This window comes from Pseudorasbora parva, chromosome 24 (assembly GCF_024679245.1).
Source record: "Pseudorasbora parva isolate DD20220531a chromosome 24, ASM2467924v1, whole genome shotgun sequence".
NCBI lineage: Eukaryota > Metazoa > Chordata > Actinopteri > Cypriniformes > Gobionidae > Pseudorasbora > Pseudorasbora parva.
The window spans coordinates 12,700,100-12,718,394 of NC_090195.1; the positions used below are offsets into that span (position 1 = coordinate 12,700,100).

Genomic DNA, 18,295 nt, shown 5'->3' on the forward strand with positions numbered 1-18,295 from the left:
TTTAACATTAGATAAAGCACATAACTAAGTTACACACTACCCGAAATTATCATTACTCTAACTCAAGTTCCTCAGAAGTGCCAGATATGTCACTTACTTGTTCAGACGACACTTTCTCGTCAAAATTCTTATTTCGGATATACTCTCCAAGATACAGAACCTGTTATTCTTAAGTTACATTATCCACACCGCCGATGCGGTGGTCACTGACAACTAGGCCCATACTTCTAAAAAATTATTCATCTGCGCTGAGGTACCGCCTACCGCCGATACACAACTCACGTACAAATGATAACTCCGCAAATAACTGCAATTGCAAGGTTCAAACAGAGATGGCGACAGAGGCAAAACCAACAGACTGCAGCTTTAAATGTGGTATTTAGGACTTAAATGTTATAGTGCTAACAAATTGCATCATCATATTTACAGAGAAACTGCTTTAATACATATTATCAGGGTGGCCTAGGACTTTAGCATAGTATAATACTTCTGCTGTAAAAGCCAAATCAAGTTCTTATACCCGTCATCCTGAGCACAAGCTCTCATTCTAATCCTGGAAGTCTTAAATACACACACACACACAATATAGTCTTAAATACCATATTTAAAAATCATTAAATGGATAATATCACCTGTGTAGCCTACCTAATTACCGTTTTTCTGAGGAGTGCCGCCTGCTTCCGATAGCTGTAAATGTAAGCACAACAAGCTACGTTGTTTTCCAGACGTTGATCACAATGGTCTGTATCTTAACCTTGAATTGACTGCTTACCTCCACTGTAACCGATTTCCCCACACATATGTTAATGCCCTGATGTTGTAGCTACATTCATTCAATTGGTCTAAAAACAGACCAAAGGGCTTTGTGCCAGATTTTCAGAAACAAAGATCCCATAACTATTCAAGTACATACCACAGAACAAATAAAACACTAAAACCGCTGTTAAAGGTACAGAGATATCTGCAGTCTTACTTTGAAAACCTGTAAGACATTTATTATTTAAAGGAAAATCATGCATAATTTCTTTTATCACATTATCCAGTTTAATTGCACATTAAGCATAAGAATAATATAATATCTGTTATTTACAAACAGCATGTCTGAACAAAGCTTAAGAAGTTGAGTATTTTTCACTTTCTCTGTCCTAAAGTAAGCAATATATTGTAAAAGACATCAATGTGTTCAAAAAGAATTTTAAAACTAGTATCTATCATGACTGGTTTGCATTTAGGTGTATGTTCTGTGTCCATCGCCGATCAGCTGGGTCTTCTCACTAGCATTGGTTGGCTGCAGCACAATCGGAGTGTCACCATCTGAAAAAACAAAATCACAGGTAAAAGAGGTCAGTAAAAGATCATCAATATGAAATAAATAAGCGGTTACTCTGTCTAATGTCATGCCATTTCACACTCCTAATTGAACTTCCTGCTGAAATGAAGAGTGTTTTGTACGCTCCAAGGACGTCCCAGCAATCTGCTGTTAGCCTGCCCCTGCTGGCTGCACTTTTATGACCTCATTGAGCTGGCTCTGTAACACTGGTTTGAAGGGCAGCCCACTGTCCACTGGCTTACCTAATGCTGAGAAATAAGATTCTAAGACCACGAGAGGATTTTTAGAGACTTCTTGAGCAGGATATGACTAGGGCATGAATACTTTTTTTTTTGCACTATAATATAAACCATATCCACGGGCTATTATGGAAGCTTGTTTTCATAATGGATAAAGAAATAAATGTAAAGTTACTGAAACTTTTTTGTAACGTTTTTAGTATCTTTAGAAAGTAACTTTGCTTTTTTTAAAACTGAAATTAACTTAAAATATGTCAGTGTTATTGTCTCGAGATGCACATCAGTAATGTACAAAAAAGGCACATTTATAAAAGTTACTTAATTGTCCTAATTGAACTAAGGCCTAATCCTGGTTTAATCTAAAGCCTGTCTGTGAAACCATGCCTAGGTTAGAATTGGAAGTTATAAACTTGGAATTGTGAAAAATAGTCAGTATTGTGAGACTGAAAAACAAAAATGGATTTTTTTATTATTATTATAATTTTTTTTTTTTTTTAGAATTGTGAGATAATCTCGGAAACGTTCATGCTAAGCCAGCGCTGTACCATTTGAGCTAATTCCCCACGTTGCAAAACAACTGTGAATCTCTGAATTTTTGTAGAGAACAAGGATACTATCTGCATTTTGATCGTTAGTTCTGCTATTTCATATTTTTCACCAGATTATATCTCAGTGCAGACATTTTTCACAATTTCAAAATTTTTAACTTGGAATTCTGACTTTTTACTTTCTTTTGAAATAGAAAGTCAGAAATGCGAGAAATAAACTTGCAATTTTGACTTTTTTCTGGACTAGCAATGTCTGTGTTTATTATCTAACAATTCTAACTTTAAAAAATAAATAACTTAAAAACATTATTTGACTTTCATTACCCCCCCCCCCCCACACACACACACACACAATTCCAACTTTATATCTTGTGAGTTTATATAATCTTTTTTTATTAAAAATCAGAATTGTGAGATTAAAAGTCGCAATTGCCCTTTTCATTTTTTTTTCATTGTGGAAACAAGCTTCCATACTCTATACTTGTTTTATTATTAAAAGAAGGATATTGTGTTCTCAGCTTTTCTAGTTGGATGCAAGTCGACTAAAACGGAAGTGAAATTTTTTACATGGAAGATGTATTTAGTTCTAATATAAGCAAAACAAGACTTTTTTTTCTGTACCATCTTGCCTTTGAAATGCAGGGAAAGAAAACATTGTTTATTTTTATTCTGAAAATGCTATAAAAAACTAGTATGCAAACACACTTTGAGAAATGACTCAGACGGCAATTATCACTTTTGTTAGGGACTACAGCACAAGATGTAAAAAAAAAAAAAACTCCTACAGCTCACAGGCAGAAAAACGGCATATTTTATCCAAACATCTGGCTCAGAAGTATCAATTTTATTTATTTTTAAGCAGTGTGACTTATTACATTAAATGCTCTTCCCTCAGCTGATAAGCCGTGAACTGCTACATCAAAGCCTATTTTTCTGTTTAAATATTTTATGCTTTGTTTTAAACAGTAAATTGTCATAAGGCTTTTTAAAATGCCATTTTTAAATTCCATAGAATAATCAATGTTGGAGACTATCAGCAGTACATTCACAATTAAGACAATATATGATATGATGCTTTTATCGAGAATGGGATTTGTTCCTTTTAACCGTTTTATCCACATTTTTCAGGCTGTAGAGTGACTGAGGCATGTTCTGTACTTGTATAGCATTTAGAAACTGAGTGCGAACACCTAAAGAGCACATCTAAAGTGTTTGCGCATGTCCTTTTACCTCTCTCGTTGTCCGTACGGATCTGCTCCTCCAAGTCTTCAGGAGAGACGTAGCACTCAGTGTCCTCTTCTCCAGGTGTGTGCGGTTTGCACTTTCCACAACAGCAGTTGAAACAGCAGCACAGACAACAACAGAAATAGCAACCTGTCAGCAAGCCGCAGATGGCAAACAGACCCTATGAATGAAAATGTTCAAAATCAGATTTAGGTTTAGTTTGGATAAAAATGCATTAAAAATATCTAAATTACAGTTTCCATATTTTTATAATATAACATTAATAAAAGTTATACAAGTATGTTATATTTATGAAGTTATACATTTTATTATAATAGCAAAATGTATTAATTAAACTGCTCATTAGATACATGTAGTTTAGTAGTATTACTCAAACACTTCTATAATTATACTGTAACATAAAATATAGCTTTAAAGTGACTAGTTGCATTTGTATAAACTTATGCAGTATTTAATTAACTATGAATAGAAATAACTTATAATATATAACCATGAATATATATTATTATTAGTAGTAGTAGTAGTAGTATTATATATTTATATATATATATATATATACACACACACACATATACATACATACATACACACACACTTTATATATAAATACTAACTATATATGTACAGTGCATGCCAATGTAAAAGAAGTTTGTTTGAAATCTTTGCAAATGTATTATAAATAAAATTGGGGGGGGGGGGGGGCAAGAAAAAAAAAAGTATTCACAACCTTTGCTCAGTACTTTGTTGAAACATCTTTGGCTCCAATTACAGCCTCAAGTCTTTTTAAGTACGATGCTACAAGCTTAGCACACCTATTTTGGGGCAGTTTCTCCCATTCTTCTTTGCAGGACCTCTCAAGCTCTATCAGGTTGGATGGAGAGCGTCGGTGCACAGCCATTTTCTGTTCTCTCCAGAGATGTTCAATCGGTCAAGTCTGGGCGCATGCCGGGTCACTCAAGGACATTCACGGAGTTGCCCGTAGTCACTCCTTTGTCTTCTTGGCTGTGTGCTTAGGGTCATTGTCCTAGTGGAAGACGAACCTTCACCCCAGTCTGAGGTCCAGTGAGCTCTGGAGCAGGTTATCATCAATGATGTCGCTGTACATTGCTGCATTAATTTCCCTCAATTCTGACTAGTCTTCCAGTTCCTGCTGCTGAACCACCTTCCTGATTAAGGCCCTTGCCCCCTGATCTGATCGCTCAGTTTGTCCAGGCCGTCAGCTCCAGGAAGAGTCCTGTTGGTTCCAAACTTCTTCCATGATGGAGGCCACTGTGCTCATTGGGACCTTCAATGCTGCAGACATTTTTCTGTACCCTTCCCCAGATCTGTGCCTCGATACAATCCTGTCTCAGAAGTCTACAGACAATTCCTTGGACTTTATGGCTTGGTTTGTGCTCTGACATGTACCGTTAACTGTGGAACCTTATATAGATGGGTGTGTGCCTTTTCAAATCATGTCCAATCAACTGAATTTCCCACAGATGGACTTCAAACAAGTTGTATAAACATCTCAAGGATGATCAGCAGGATGAACCCGAGATCAATTATGAGTGTCATGGCAAAGGCTGTAAATACGGTACTTATGTACATGTGGTTTTTACCTTTTTTAGTTTTAATACATTTGCAAAGATTTCAAACAAACTTCTTTCACATTGGCATTATGGGGCATTGTTTGTAGAATTGAGGAAAATAAATATTTTATCAATTTTTGGATAACATAAAAAAATTGCAAAAAGGGAATACTGTGAATACCTTTTATTATTATTAAAATAATTCAAAGAATAGTGCACTATTTAATATAAATCTGTAGAAAATCGGAAGAAAAATAACTTCCCCTGCCTCTTGCAATGACATTTCTTCTCTGATTACATGTTTTATGACAAAACGAAACAAGGCCGCATAAGTGTAGGGCTGTGTAAGTACAAAAGTCAACAAAATATATAACATTGTCCTAGTCTAGTAAAACAGACAATAAAATACACAGTAAAAATATTATTTCAGGTAACCAAAAACCCTACCTAAATTAGCTGCAAAATATTTAATATGACCAATACTATTGTTTTTACATTATATATAATTAAAATTATTTATTGTGTAGGTTACACAAACAAGATCATTTTTTTAAGTGTCAGCTCATAAAAATAGTTCCTTAAAGTGCACATTTGTTCTGTATACTATAGAAACAAGACTGATACTGCACCTTTGCCCACCAGCTGGAGAGCATAAAGTACGTGTTCACATTCTCCTCCCCGAACTGTTGCGACACATACAGACCCAGGGAGCCGTACTTGTCATAAATGTTCCTCTTAGTGATGTCAGACAGCACCGCATGGGCATTGTTGAGCTCTTTAAATTTGTCAGTGGCATCAGGGTTCTCTGGGTTCTTGTCAGGATGATATTTCAAAGCGAGCTTCCTGGAAAAAAACAAAATGGACAAGGACATTTTAATGATGAAATTTTTTTCTTGAAACATGCACTTCAAAAAGCTTCACTGACCTGAGTATCATATATAGACATTTTGGGAATGAACCTTGATTTTTTCCAAAGTAAATAATAGAAGAGTCAAGAACAAATGTAATATCAGGAGATATACCTATACCTGTATCTTCACCTAAGTTTATAAAAGGAAACAAAACTACATTTGGTCTCATACACAGGGAGATGAGACTCATTAACATGTGGCCAGTTTAAAGTGCTGTCTGTCTGTTTGATGATCTCAGCAGGGTGTGATCTTTAGCGGCTAGCTGTCTCATGCGCACGCTGCTTGACCTGACTGTGTGTCGGCAAGACCGCAGACCCCATTAGCGCCTCCAAAAGCTCCTTGGCACACAAGGGGTGGTGAAGAGAAGAACGTCACCAAGGTTGACATTTTTCCCATTAGAACCATCAGTGCATTGCAAATATCTCTGTCTCTGACTCAGTTTAGGTCTGCTCTGAATGAATGCCAGCATGTCCAAACTCCTCGCAACACTTCTCAAAAGTCTCCGCGGCAATAAGCAAGAGTTTGACATTTTATAATGCTGTGAAATGCAATATCCTTCAGCTCAAAATGGTTGTGGATGATCGAATATCAAACTATAAATATTCATAATATATTGTAAAATCCGTGGGGGACAGCATAAATCTATTAATACCATTTTAAAATAGCAAGAATTTGAATTTTAAAAACATTACGACAGTCTTTTTTTTGTGTGTGTGTTGCTGAACCAAAAAATTTAATTTTTCAGAGCACGCTCAGTGAGCACGCTCACTTGTTAATTTTTGATTAAGCCAATGGCGTCTGCAAGAGTTGTGATGATTATATATTCATTAACAGCAAACAAGTGCTGTTAAAATGCTAACCATTTAAATGCCTCCTTGAACAACGTGCAAATTAGAGCAATTAGATTCCATAATAGTTGGAACATCAGTATGGCGTTTGAAACACACTTGTCTAATGAAGCTCTCCTACTTGTTGCCTTTATGTTTTAGTGTACAAGATACAGAAGCACAAGTTGCGCATAAATTACAGCCACAGAAAATATATACACTCCTATGTGACAAAAAAAATAATGCTTCAGATATTTCCCCCCCAGTTTACCCTGCTGGAGCATAACGTTTTGTGCGGATTTATTTCCACCAACAAGTGACACCTACAAGTTGTGATGTCAGTTGCAAGATATTACTACCAAAGGCAAGGCTGGCACATTTCCAAGCTGCTATGTTATAGTGCAGAATCACTCATGCACATACACATACACACTTCATGCACCCCTGAACCTGCTCTCATATGTGAGATTCTTTCATCATTCCTGATCCCAGTAAAATAAAGGATACCATCTGTTCAGCTTAATGAATATTTTAGTTTTGTGGAAGTCATATTATATTCATGCAGCTCCACTGCAACTGACGGCTGAGATTATAGAGGAACTTGTCGCAGTTTGGCACTTTCTCCATCTTTTGCTCCCTCGTTCACCCCCTTCTTTCTACAGATAGTATCTGAACTTCTTTCCTAGTAACCAGAAGCCAAAGGAAGTGCACCTCAGGACAAATAGGAGTGTGAATCACGTCTTACCTGTAGGATCTTTTGATGTCGTCATGGGTGCAGTTCTTGTCAAGGCCAAGAACCTGGTACAGAGCCTCTCCTGATGTGGACAGGGCCCGTTGCCTTTGTTCAGCCATGATCTTAAACCATTACCTTAACATCAAAAGAACAAATCAACCATCAATAAACTGTGTAAGACAGTAGGTCAGGCCTGGTTCTTGTGTGGTGAACAAGATACAAATGACATTTGGTTTGAGGCTTACAACGTCACTCTTTCCACAACAACCCAGACCTGGTTGACTTTTTGTTTACATAAGTTTGCAAGCAATCCCTGTTTGTAAGAAAATACACCTATTGAAAGGTTATTGCAGAGAATATATATACCTGACCAAAACAACCTCCAACTCCTTAATAATTCAATCTTTCATAATGAGCCTTCACTGAATATCAAATTATTCTAAAAAAAAAAAAAAAAAAATTTGAAAATTGAAGTCTTCATTTCTCTATTGAGCTTTACAATGGCTGACTACAAAAGAGTGAGAAGCAAAAATTGGGCAATCGGAGCAATGATGGCCAAAATCCCAAAGAAGATAATTAGCTCACCTGTTAACAGACTCCAAACCTTCTCCAGGGCAGGTAGACAGGCTAATGGAGTCCGGTTCCTTCTCTGAAGGCAAGTAGATTACCGAGGAGATAAATTATACATGAAACTAGTCATGAGCTCAGGTAACTTTAGGCCAGTTTAACATGGTAACCAACAAGGTTCATTAGGTTTCAGTTCCTGGTTTCTTGTGCAAACCTTTGATGGAAGATGTTTGGTTTCTAAGGATGGACACACGCTATATGCCATAATTGACTTTTTTTTAAAAACCCGAATGATGACGACTCGGGAGAATAAAAGGTCAGGTTTCATGTCTAAACGCTAGACTCAGCTAGTCTTACATTGTGTTGGTGCATGAATGTGAGTTTATGCATTTCCTTTCTGAAGCAACGTCGCCATCTTGCGGCGTCTTTACGCAAACGCAGTGACGTCCAAATGCACATTAAACAAAACTACTTTGCGCGTACAAAAACCACCAAAAAGTTTTATAATTAGTCTGGTCCCAAGTTATAAAAAATAATGTTCAGAATTATAAGCATAAGCCTACCCCACACGAAATTCCTACAAAATATTTTTGTTTAAATTACCTTAATAGGCCTAAATGTGAATAGTAAAATAAAATAAAAAATATTTAGTTTCTATTATGTTACATTACTTTTTTCCTCACTATTGTAGGCTCCTCTACTTTTATATGTATTTATTTATTGAAATATAATTTAAAGAATTTTTTTTAATACATTTTCATATATATATATATAATTTTAAAAAAAATTAAAGGGGTGGTTGCATGCGATTTCACTTTTTTTTAACTTTAGGCAGTGTGTAATGTTGCTGATTGACCATAAACAGTATCTGCAAAGTTACAACACTAAAAGTTCAATGCAAACGGAGATATTGTCTTTTAAAGTTATGGAAGTTTATTGCCTATACAAAAACGGCCGGTTTGGACTACAGCGAGCTTCTTCCTGGGTTGGTGACATCATAAACCCTTGCTATTAACATAAAAGACTTGTTTCAGATTAGCAAAATCTGCGCAGAACCGATCACCGGTGATCAGTGCGAGATGCTCTCCAACGACTGCGCTGAGCTAAAGCATGATGGGAAACGACTTGCTGACGACATAGCTTAATGCTCATTGGTTTAAACAACCGTGATGTATGGTTCTTTTTTTAAATGTTTGTTTTTAAAACTATGATATCATGTTTTTATGAGTATAAACTATGTGTGAATATTCCCAAACTCTTGGACAGTGCGATCCCTCTGTGGGTTATGTGATTGTTGTCATATCTATAAAAATAAATAAAAACTTGTATGTAATTAAAGTAAAAATGCTTGATAAACAGGTATTTCGAATGGAAATAAATAACAAAAACTTTGGGTGTCTTGTTCATAATATACATTTTCATATAAAAGCAACAGAACTTAAATTACATCCAGTTTATCAGCAACAGAGCGCACAAGTGCGAATCCCGCGATATCCGCAACTGATCTCGCAGTGTCTGATTCACTACGAGAAGAGAGAACTGTCCGTCTTGCCTGCACTTTTTTCACTCTTCCCCTCACTGCAGCTGCCTAGTCTGGCCTTTATTTCAGGCGAGGCAAGGCGCATCTCAAACAAGCCTAATCACTGCCCCAGATGTGACTTCTGCCCATAATGGTAACGGGCGTGGCGTTTCTGGACAACCTGTGCTTGGCACTTCAGCCAATAAAATTACATGAAACTACATTTGGCCATCTAACCAGTCTAAGACCATTGCGTTTTTCGGAGGGATTGGCCTCATGGAAGCAGGAAGCAAACGAGCCGTTCAAAGGACAGTGTAGACAGTGGTGTGGAATAAAGGTCAAATATAAGAAAAATACTGCATTTTAAAAAAGAAGAAGTATTAAGACATGTTATACTGCGCCCCATAAACACAACCAAGCCTAGAAAAAAAAAAACATGGAACCACCCCTTTAAACATGTTTTTGCTTCCCCGTTGTAATGCAAAAAAAATCTTGTAGGCATTTGACCACAAGATGGCAAACAAGCACGAATTTTATTCTTACCAGTGGTTAGGCTAATGGGGGGAAAAGTTACGTGTATAGAGTAGTTTATATAGGCCTATAACACGCTTTTACTCACTCTTTTTAAAATATCATGAAATGCTAAAATATTCACATTACTAGATATTTTTAAATCATGCATAGACATTTTGTATCGAAAACTAATCACATAGACCTATTCCTAAATCCCTCCTGCAAAACCAGCAGTCAAAACAAGAGGGAAATCACCAGGCCGACTGACGTCAAACAGTGTATCAATTATGACGGCCTTGTTTATCTCCTGATGACTCTGCTGCATAGCACAGGTCGTATTGCAAGTGGATACACGGAGTCTCAAGGGGAATTAAGCAGGTGTGCTGCTCGCCACCCCTCATCATTGTCTCCTCGGGAGGCTGTTCCTGCAAATAACGTCTGCCTGGGGAATGGCATTTGTGGCAAACTAAGCCTCAGAAACAACCCATTAATGAAATGATTGCTCCTCAGTCAGGAAACGTGAGACTCCCAAATGCGCAGCACGCGGGGCCACCGGTAGTGGACGGGAAGCTGTTCTTGACACTGATTAAACGGTATTGTAAAACTAAATGAATGAACAGATCCGTTAATAACTACACAGGCAGATATGGGATGATGCCAGACGTCTTATCTTGTTAAGTGTGCTGTATTTGTACTCTGGTCCCCATGTTTAATCCTTTCAAGCAAACTGTAGATTAAAAGATTGAAGGATGTAACTAGCCTATTGATTCACCCAAAAATTAAAATTCTGATTAATAGCCTACTCACCGTCATGCCGTGACAAATCTGCGAAACGCATTAAGGTATTTTTGATGAAATCCGAGAACTCTGACCTCCAGACAGCAACTTAACACTTTCAACCTGAAAGGTAGTAAAAATTGTTAAAATAGTCTATGTGACTACAGTGGTTTCATTTTTTTGAAACGACAAGAATACATTTTATACGAAAAACAAATAAAAATAACGACTTTATTCAACAATTTTGTCTTGTCTGTGTCAGTCTTCTATCCAGAGCAGCACTTTTTACGGCAGCCGATGCTGTTCATTTTAGCAACACAGCGCATGCGTGTGATGATGATTATATTTATACACTGTATTTTTTAATGTAAACTGCATAGAAGCCTGACACAGACCTAAAGTTGTTAAATTTACACTTTAGCACTTGAATGTTCACTCTTAAAGGGGCTCTATGTCGTATTTTTGCAGTAAAATATCCAAAACCCACTAGGCCAGTCTTATATATTTTGTTCAGTTGAGTTCTTACAATATCCCAAATGTTTCCAACTACCGGTATATGTAAATTGTGAGAAAATTGCTATTTTAACCAAGGAGCCCGGACGTCTGAGGGAGTTGCCTGTCAATTGTGTCATATCTGCGTTACCCTTGGTTTTATTTGGCAGAAACGCTTTACTCTTAGCAGTGTGCAACAAGTGTCACAGCAGCCTTTGAGCAAACGCACAGAGTAACGTCATAACATAATTTTAAAACACATTTAAATCTAATATGATAAACAGCAGAATTACCTCATGAACAGCGGAAATAGCACTGGCGACTGTGTCCCGTCCTGTCACAATAAAAGTCCGTTGCTCGCAAGGCGTGTGTTGCTCAACAATCGCTCCAGCGGCCTTGTTCAGCTCCTACAACACTCTGTCCTGCTCTTCTTCATACTACAGTAATGTTAATAATCACATTAATGAACATGAGTCCTATCCTGATTCTTTTCCACAGGCTGTGAGGTGAAGACCGTGTCCCAATATAGTTTGTCATCAAACTACGCCTTTGTCTTGAATAGGCGCCCTCTAGCAGACGGAAAAATAACATAGTGCAGCTTTAAAGTCCCAGTGAACCCGGAAGTAGCAAGTGAGTTTTCTTCAGCGCTTCACATATTTCCAGGTGAAATGGAATATTGAATAGAGGGCAGGGTTTTACTTCAGCACTCCTCCTCTCCAGCAGACTAACGGTTGGAAGGAAGTGGTTAAACGTTTTCAAACCTAAGCTGTCAAACTGCCTGTCATCTGAGAAGGAACACTGTTTCCAGACCGGAAGTTACATCTCAGATTTTGATTAAAGATTAACGGGTTAGTTTACTGAAAATTCTGTCAATAATTACTTTCCCTAATGTCGTTCGACACCCGTAGGACCTCTGCTCATCTTCGGAACACAGTTTAAGATATTTTATATTTAGTCCGAGGGCTTTCTCTTCCTCCATTGAATGTATGCACACTATACTGTCCCTTTCCAGAAAGGGAATAAAAACATCATCAAAGTAGTCCATATGTGACATCAATTGGTTAGTTAGAATCTCTTGAAGCATTGAAAATACATTTTTGTCCAAAAATAACAAAAACTAAGACTTTATTCAGCATTGTCTTCTCTTCCGTGTTTGTTTACAATCCGCAAATAAAGATTTGAATGGTTATGAATCAGTGTATCGAATCATGAATCAATACGCTGATTCATAACCGTTCAAATCTTTGTTTGTGGTTTGAAAACAAACACGTAATAACAAACAAACCTGTAATATGTGCTAACAAAGCAAACAGGGTCAATTTTGATTTCATGAGGACTTTAAAAATAAAGGTTCTATATTGGCAACAGTAGTTCCATGATGTTTAATATCCATGGAATCTTTCAAGGTTCTGTTCAAAGTTCTTCAGAGTATTCAAATTTTTTTTAAAAAAATTTCAGAGTAAAAAAAATAGTTATTTTTTTAGAACTGTTTACTTTGGGAAACCTAAAATGGTTCTTCTATTGCATTACTGTGAAAACCATCTTTTGGGACCTTTATAGCAACCACATAGATCACACTATAACCATCAGTATAATTATGAACAACGCATTTTTATAGACAAATAATAATCATTTAAATCTCAGTGCTTTTAATATTATATTTCCAAGAAGTTCACTGGGCTAAAGCACTCTGGTAATCTGTGTGCTTTGGCACCATTTATTCAGGATGCCTAGAAACGGATTAGGACTGCATGGTGTGGGGTTTGGTTCTGTAGAATTGTATTGTGAGCGTTGGGGAGGGGGTGGGATGGAGCAATTATACTCACTACTGGCATATGGCCTCTGTTGCCATGGCACAGTTCACTATTGTCCCCCTGGTCTCCAGCAACTCCAGTTAAAACATTTGCTGAAGCTTTGCTAACATTGCAAAGCTTTACGACTTAAATTGATGAATTAAAGTGGGTTGAACTTACACAGATTATTTTGCTTCTATGTAAAAATAGGCACTACTTAGGTGATTGCAAAAGAACCGTACAAAACTGTACAAAGTGGCATAACATAACTACACTATTTGACCCACACAGTCAATCCCATGAGTATGAATTTCAGTTAGTAATTGTATAAGATTATGTTTATTCATAATTCATATTTTTTGTTGAAACCATGGAACAAGTCTTAGTTCATGGTGATGACTTTGAAGTGCGTTTCCATGCAAATTGTACCTCAGCAGCAATGTGATACTTACACTGCTATTGACTAGTGTTGTCATGCAATTACCTAATGCCTGACAACATTCTTATTGTTTAAACTTACAAAGTTCTCTGGTAAGCCTTAAATCTTAAAGGGGTAGTTCACAAAAATTAAATTCTGTCATTAATTACTCTGTCATTGATTATTATGAAGAGCTTTTTAAACAAATCTGAGAGCTTTATGTACTCTCCATATACAGTTACACAACCACCACTTTGACAAAGTTCATAAATAGAATGTAAAACTTGTAAAAGCTTGACATGTGAGAACCAATAAGGTTTATTCTAGTGTTACGCAGCACGTTTGAGCTTCTGCAAGAACCAATGAGGTTCACTCTCGTGTTACGCAGCATGTTTGAGCACGTTTGAGCTTTTGGAAGAACCAATGAGGTTCAATCTTGTGTTACGCAGCACGTTTGAGCTTCTGTAAGAACCAATGAGGTTCAATCTTGTGTTACGCAGCACGTTTGAGCTTCTTTAAGAACCAATGAGGTTCAATCTTGTGTTATGCAGTACGTTTGAGCTTCTGTAAGAACCAATGAGGTTCATTCTCATGTTACGCAGCAGGTTTGCCCTTCAGCAAGAACAAATGAGGTTCAATCCTGTGTTACGCAGCACGTTTGAGCTTCTGCAAGAGCCAATGAGACTCATTCTTATGTTACGCAGCACATTTGAGCTTAAGGACTAATGAGGTTCAATTTTGTGTTATATATCACATTTGAGCTTCTGTAAGAACTAATGAGGTTCAGTCTTGTGTTATGCAGCACGTTTGAGCTTCTGCAAGAACCAATGAGGTTCAATCTTGTGTTATGTAGCACGTTTGAGCTTCTGCAAGAACCAGTGAGGCTCTTTCTATTGTTACACACATAGACTGTAAAAAAAGATGGACGTAGTGTCCGTGACGTCACCCATAGGATTCTGAAGTGCAGTTTTGAAGAGTAAAGTAGAGACAAGCTGGCTGTAGCCATTTTGGCAACGCGTCATCAAGCGTAAAGCCCAGATAACAGAAAATGGGCAAAGAGGCGGAACGTGGGCTGAGCTGAGGTGACGCAATGACTTACAGACAAAATGGCTATCCACCTGTCAATCAAAGTGGCCACACCCTTTATTATGCCAAACTTTAAGGCTTTATACAGTGTAAATGAATGAGTTATAAAAAAATTCACCCCCCTCACAGTTGTCATGAAGGGCAAAATTAGGCGTATAGACCAAAACCACAATTTGTACCAGGCTGTTTTTTTTCCTGCTGTAAATTTGGGCATTTTAACATGGAGCTCAATGAGATTCTCCTCCCTTCTGGAGCCTGTCCTTAGTGGTCAGTTGATGAATTGCAGTTTAAGTCACTTTCGTATTGGCCTCAACAGAAACTGGGGGAGGTTGCCACTTGGTTACACAGTGACAGCACGTTTGAGGTTTTGCAAGAACCAATGAGGTTCATTCTAGTGTTACGCAGCACGTTTGAGCTTCCACAAGAACCAATGAGGCTCGTGCTGCGCAGAATGTTTGAGCTTCCACAAGAGGTTTGTTCTCTCGCGTCAAGCAGGTTTATTTGAGCTGATGTCCACTGATCAATGTTTAAATATGAATAAAATCTTAAATTCAATCTGTTCATCATATAAAACAATTAAGAATCTTCAGAAAATGTGGACTAAACCACTCAATTCATATGGATTAGTTTTACAATCTCTTTATGAACTTTTTGAAGTGTCAAAGTGTCAGTTGCGTAGCTCTCTATGAGTACAAAAAGCATCAAAAATATCTTAATTTGTGTTTCCGAAGATGAGTTCTGAAGTCTTACAGGGTTCAGAACAACATGAGGGTTCGGAATTAATAACAGGCTTTTTTTTTTGGGCGAGCTAAGTTTCAAACAAACATACTAAAGGCAAAACTTTTATTTTAGATCTGCTATTGAAAAGTAGCCTAGGCCTACTATAGGCAAAATATTTAGTTTTCTGAATTATATAGGCCTACCTTTGATTGGCAGGTGAGGTGTTTATACCCTACTGGGGGAAACGGCCTATAGGCTTGAAGTCTTAGCTGATCAACCAGTGTGGTTTTAGCCATGCACCTTTCAGTCGGCTTATCAGGCCATGAAAGCAACTTCGATTGTTTTAATATATGTTTATCAGCAGGGTCCTTACATTTTTTTTAAAAAGGAAAAAGAAAAAAAATAAAGAAAAACGTTTACTCATGGGTTTTATTATTGAGAGAAGTTAACAGTGGCTCATTGCTCACGAATAACTGGATGACTCATACAGAAAAAAGGTAATCACTGGCAATGATGTAGACCGGCTGCAGGGCAAACCCCGTTGTAGTGGAATACCCTTGTTGAGGTCCGTACAGTCAGTGAGCGAGTGCATAAATCAGTCTTGAAAGCATAGCCAATGAGTTTCACCGTCTCAATAGCGTTTCACGGTTTAGTCCAATAGGAACCGGCCTTACATGAATTGCTGCACGCCTATTGGTTCATTAAGACGAGGACGTTTTGCGAACGTTTTATGTACAGCCCCATCTCTTTCGCAGGTGGTGCATGTTCGGAAACAGCTTGCAATGTTCAGGACGAACTGAGACTGTCTTTTGTAATCAGCGTAATTTATTTCCAGTTTTGCGTTTTCTTTTTTAACACTGACCGAACAGCATGTGCCAACACACGCGTGGGGTGGTCGCGGGGCGTGTTTTGATTCCACCCAGGCCACTTTTTTCTGGTTGATATACAGTGCTGCAGTGAGTGTGTGCTGAATTACGGGTGCTATCTGTGTGTCTGCACTGAGAGAAAAAAAGACAGCGAGAGTAAATGTTCATGCACCGCAGAGCTTGAATGAAATCCGTCGTTAAACGGATACAACTTCACGTAGGCTACATTCATTTATATATTGGCAGGATATCTCTGTTTTCGCCTCCAAGCATCGCATCGGGGTTTGAAGTGGTCATGCCTTTTGTTTTAATTTGGGAGACGAGACTGCGGAGCCATTTGCACGACGATGATGATTCACGACTGGACGGAGTTTAAAAAATGAGGAAGCATTTTTTTCTAAAGATACTAAAAAGATAGAGGAGAGGCCTCGTCGTCCAACAGGCCGTGATCTGTGCATGGGAAAAGGGAGAAGAAAGGAAGAGAACGAGCCTGATGAATAAAAATCGAGTGAAATGGAGCACGAGACACGCGCGTGGGGAAATATGGACCATATCAATAATGACGGCGGTGTGCGCGAGAACCAGATAGATCCGAACAAAATGAAGCACTTCGCCTCTTGAGCATTTAAACTGATATTTTTTATTTGCAATTAAAAGGAGAGGGGATTCCCGTGCTTTTTGAGAGTTGCAAAACAGCGCTCAAGTTCCATGCAAGTTCTCCCCTCCGCCTTCTTTTGATTTCTTTGATTATTTGACTACGTTTTTCCAGCGGGTTTGAATTATTTTTGATCCGGATCCATAGCGTTGATATTATTCAATGGAATTATGTTATCAGTTACCGGTTTTGCCTCTAGACAGGCCGGTTCCCAAACATGTTCTCAGCCGGAGGGGAGCCATTAGTTTCAGCTCCAGTTCCTCTTTATTCGGAGCCCCCGACCCGAGGCAGCTGTCACAGGTAAAGAACAAAACATTTGGGCTGTGTGTCAAAACCTAGCATGCTGCCTACCTAAAGAATCAGACGCGCGTTCCTAGCGTTCGTTCGAATCATTTTGGAGCTTCCAAACTATCCGAACGTTCGGAACGTGCAAACGATGTTCAACTTCTGCCTGTGTAGTAGGAATTTTTGGTTCCGAATTTGATTCTTTAATGGTTCAACTAACGATTCTATTTGTGTTTTTGAAGAAAACCTAACTCGTGTGGCTTTTACTGCTCTGTTATTAAATGACATGATTAATGATAGTAGGCTACATTTCATTATTTTGATTAATTATTGTCAATATCTTTTGACTACTCGTCGTCATAGGCTATATAAACTAACGTGTTAATCAGTAGGCTAGTCTCTTAAGTACTTTTGATTCATTAAATAGAACTTGATCATAAGAGTCATTCTTTAGGGAATCGGAACACACAGTAGTCATAGTAGCCTACTTTGTTTCGCGAAGAAGAAACCGCATAGGCTACTATTTTAGTAAGGTGTAGCTACAATGTTGCACGTTCTTGGACCATTAACGTAACCGAACGTCATTAAAAACGAACCAGTTCTGGTATTTTTATTAATGCAACCGATTCTCGGCTCTCAACCCTATGTAGGCAGCTCACAAGGTTTTGAGACGAGGCCAATTTCTATTTTACAATTTCTATTCTTGCTTCATTATTCTCATGCTTGTTCAGGGTCTTGATTTATTTACTCAGAAGTCCCCAAGTGTCAGGGCTTGACAAGAGACAGCGTTATTTTCCCTAATTGTCTGTTGTCGCTGTCATACTGCGGTGTTGGCAACACAAAATATGTTTTGTTGTCCCTTTGGGCCACATGCTGACAGTCTTTTCAGGCTGAAAGTGTGTCACTCTCCCTCTCACACACTGTTTGAATTTGTTGGGGATTCTCTTGGTCAGCCTTCATGCAACTTGTTACTCAGTGTCCATTGGGGAGATTTTAGGTATTTTTCTGCTACTTTAACAAGCCGAATGATTCGTCTGGTGCTTTTAACCCTGTAAAGCCTGGTGTATTAATTTATAGTGAGAAAAATAATACTGAAAAAACACTGGAACAGTTTATAGAACATATAGATGAAATAAAAAAAAGATATAAAACCAACGTGTTTTGTTTCGCATCATATGATAAATTCGGCCTCTATTACCC

The 18,295-nt window shown here is 37.9% G+C and overlaps 2 protein-coding genes across 10 annotated transcripts in view; one reads left to right on the forward strand and one right to left on the reverse strand.

The window, feature by feature from the left end:
* Positions 1-1,012: 1,012 nt before the first annotated feature.
* Positions 1,013-11,772, reverse strand: dnajc5b (DnaJ (Hsp40) homolog, subfamily C, member 5 beta). Of its 2 annotated transcripts, XM_067435651.1 has the most exons (7): positions 11,566-11,772; positions 10,811-10,903; positions 7,990-8,053; positions 7,417-7,539; positions 5,563-5,776; positions 3,348-3,522; positions 1,013-1,314 (listed from the first exon to the last, which is right to left on the reverse strand). In XM_067435651.1, exons 4-7 carry the CDS (start codon positions 7,521-7,523, stop codon positions 1,229-1,231), a joined length of 582 nt encoding a protein of 193 aa, XP_067291752.1. In that variant the 5' UTR covers positions 7,524-7,539; positions 7,990-8,053; positions 10,811-10,903; positions 11,566-11,772; the 3' UTR covers positions 1,013-1,228. The 2 variants fall into 2 exon arrangements, with proteins under 2 accessions (XP_067291752.1, XP_067291751.1); XM_067435650.1 differs by lacking the exons at positions 10,811-10,903; positions 11,566-11,772 and having other exon boundaries at positions 7,990-8,370.
* A 4,270-nt stretch (positions 11,773-16,042) lies between these two features.
* The window catches only part of pde7a (phosphodiesterase 7A), a 36,869-nt gene continuing 34,616 nt past the window's right edge, over positions 16,043-18,295 (forward strand). For all 8 annotated transcript variants that reach the window (XM_067435518.1, XM_067435519.1, XM_067435520.1 and 5 more), the window contains exon 1: positions 16,043-17,110. In XM_067435518.1, coding sequence (XP_067291619.1) covers positions 16,973-17,110 — 138 coding nt within the window. In that variant the 5' untranslated portion in view covers positions 16,043-16,972. The remainder of the gene's footprint in view (positions 17,111-18,295) is intronic.

Coding starts and splice junctions, on each gene's coding strand:
- dnajc5b (XM_067435651.1), bottom strand. CDS start 7,523: ATGGCTGAACAAAGGCAACGGGCCCTGTCCACATCAGGAGAGGCTCTG. Junction 3,523..5,562: donor TCTCCAGCTGGTGGGCAAAG/GTGCAGTATCAG, acceptor TTTCATTCATAG/GGTCTGTTTGCCATCTGCGG. Junction 1,315..3,347: donor CCGTACGGACAACGAGAGAG/GTAAAAGGACAT, acceptor TTGTTTTTTCAG/ATGGTGACACTCCGATTGTG.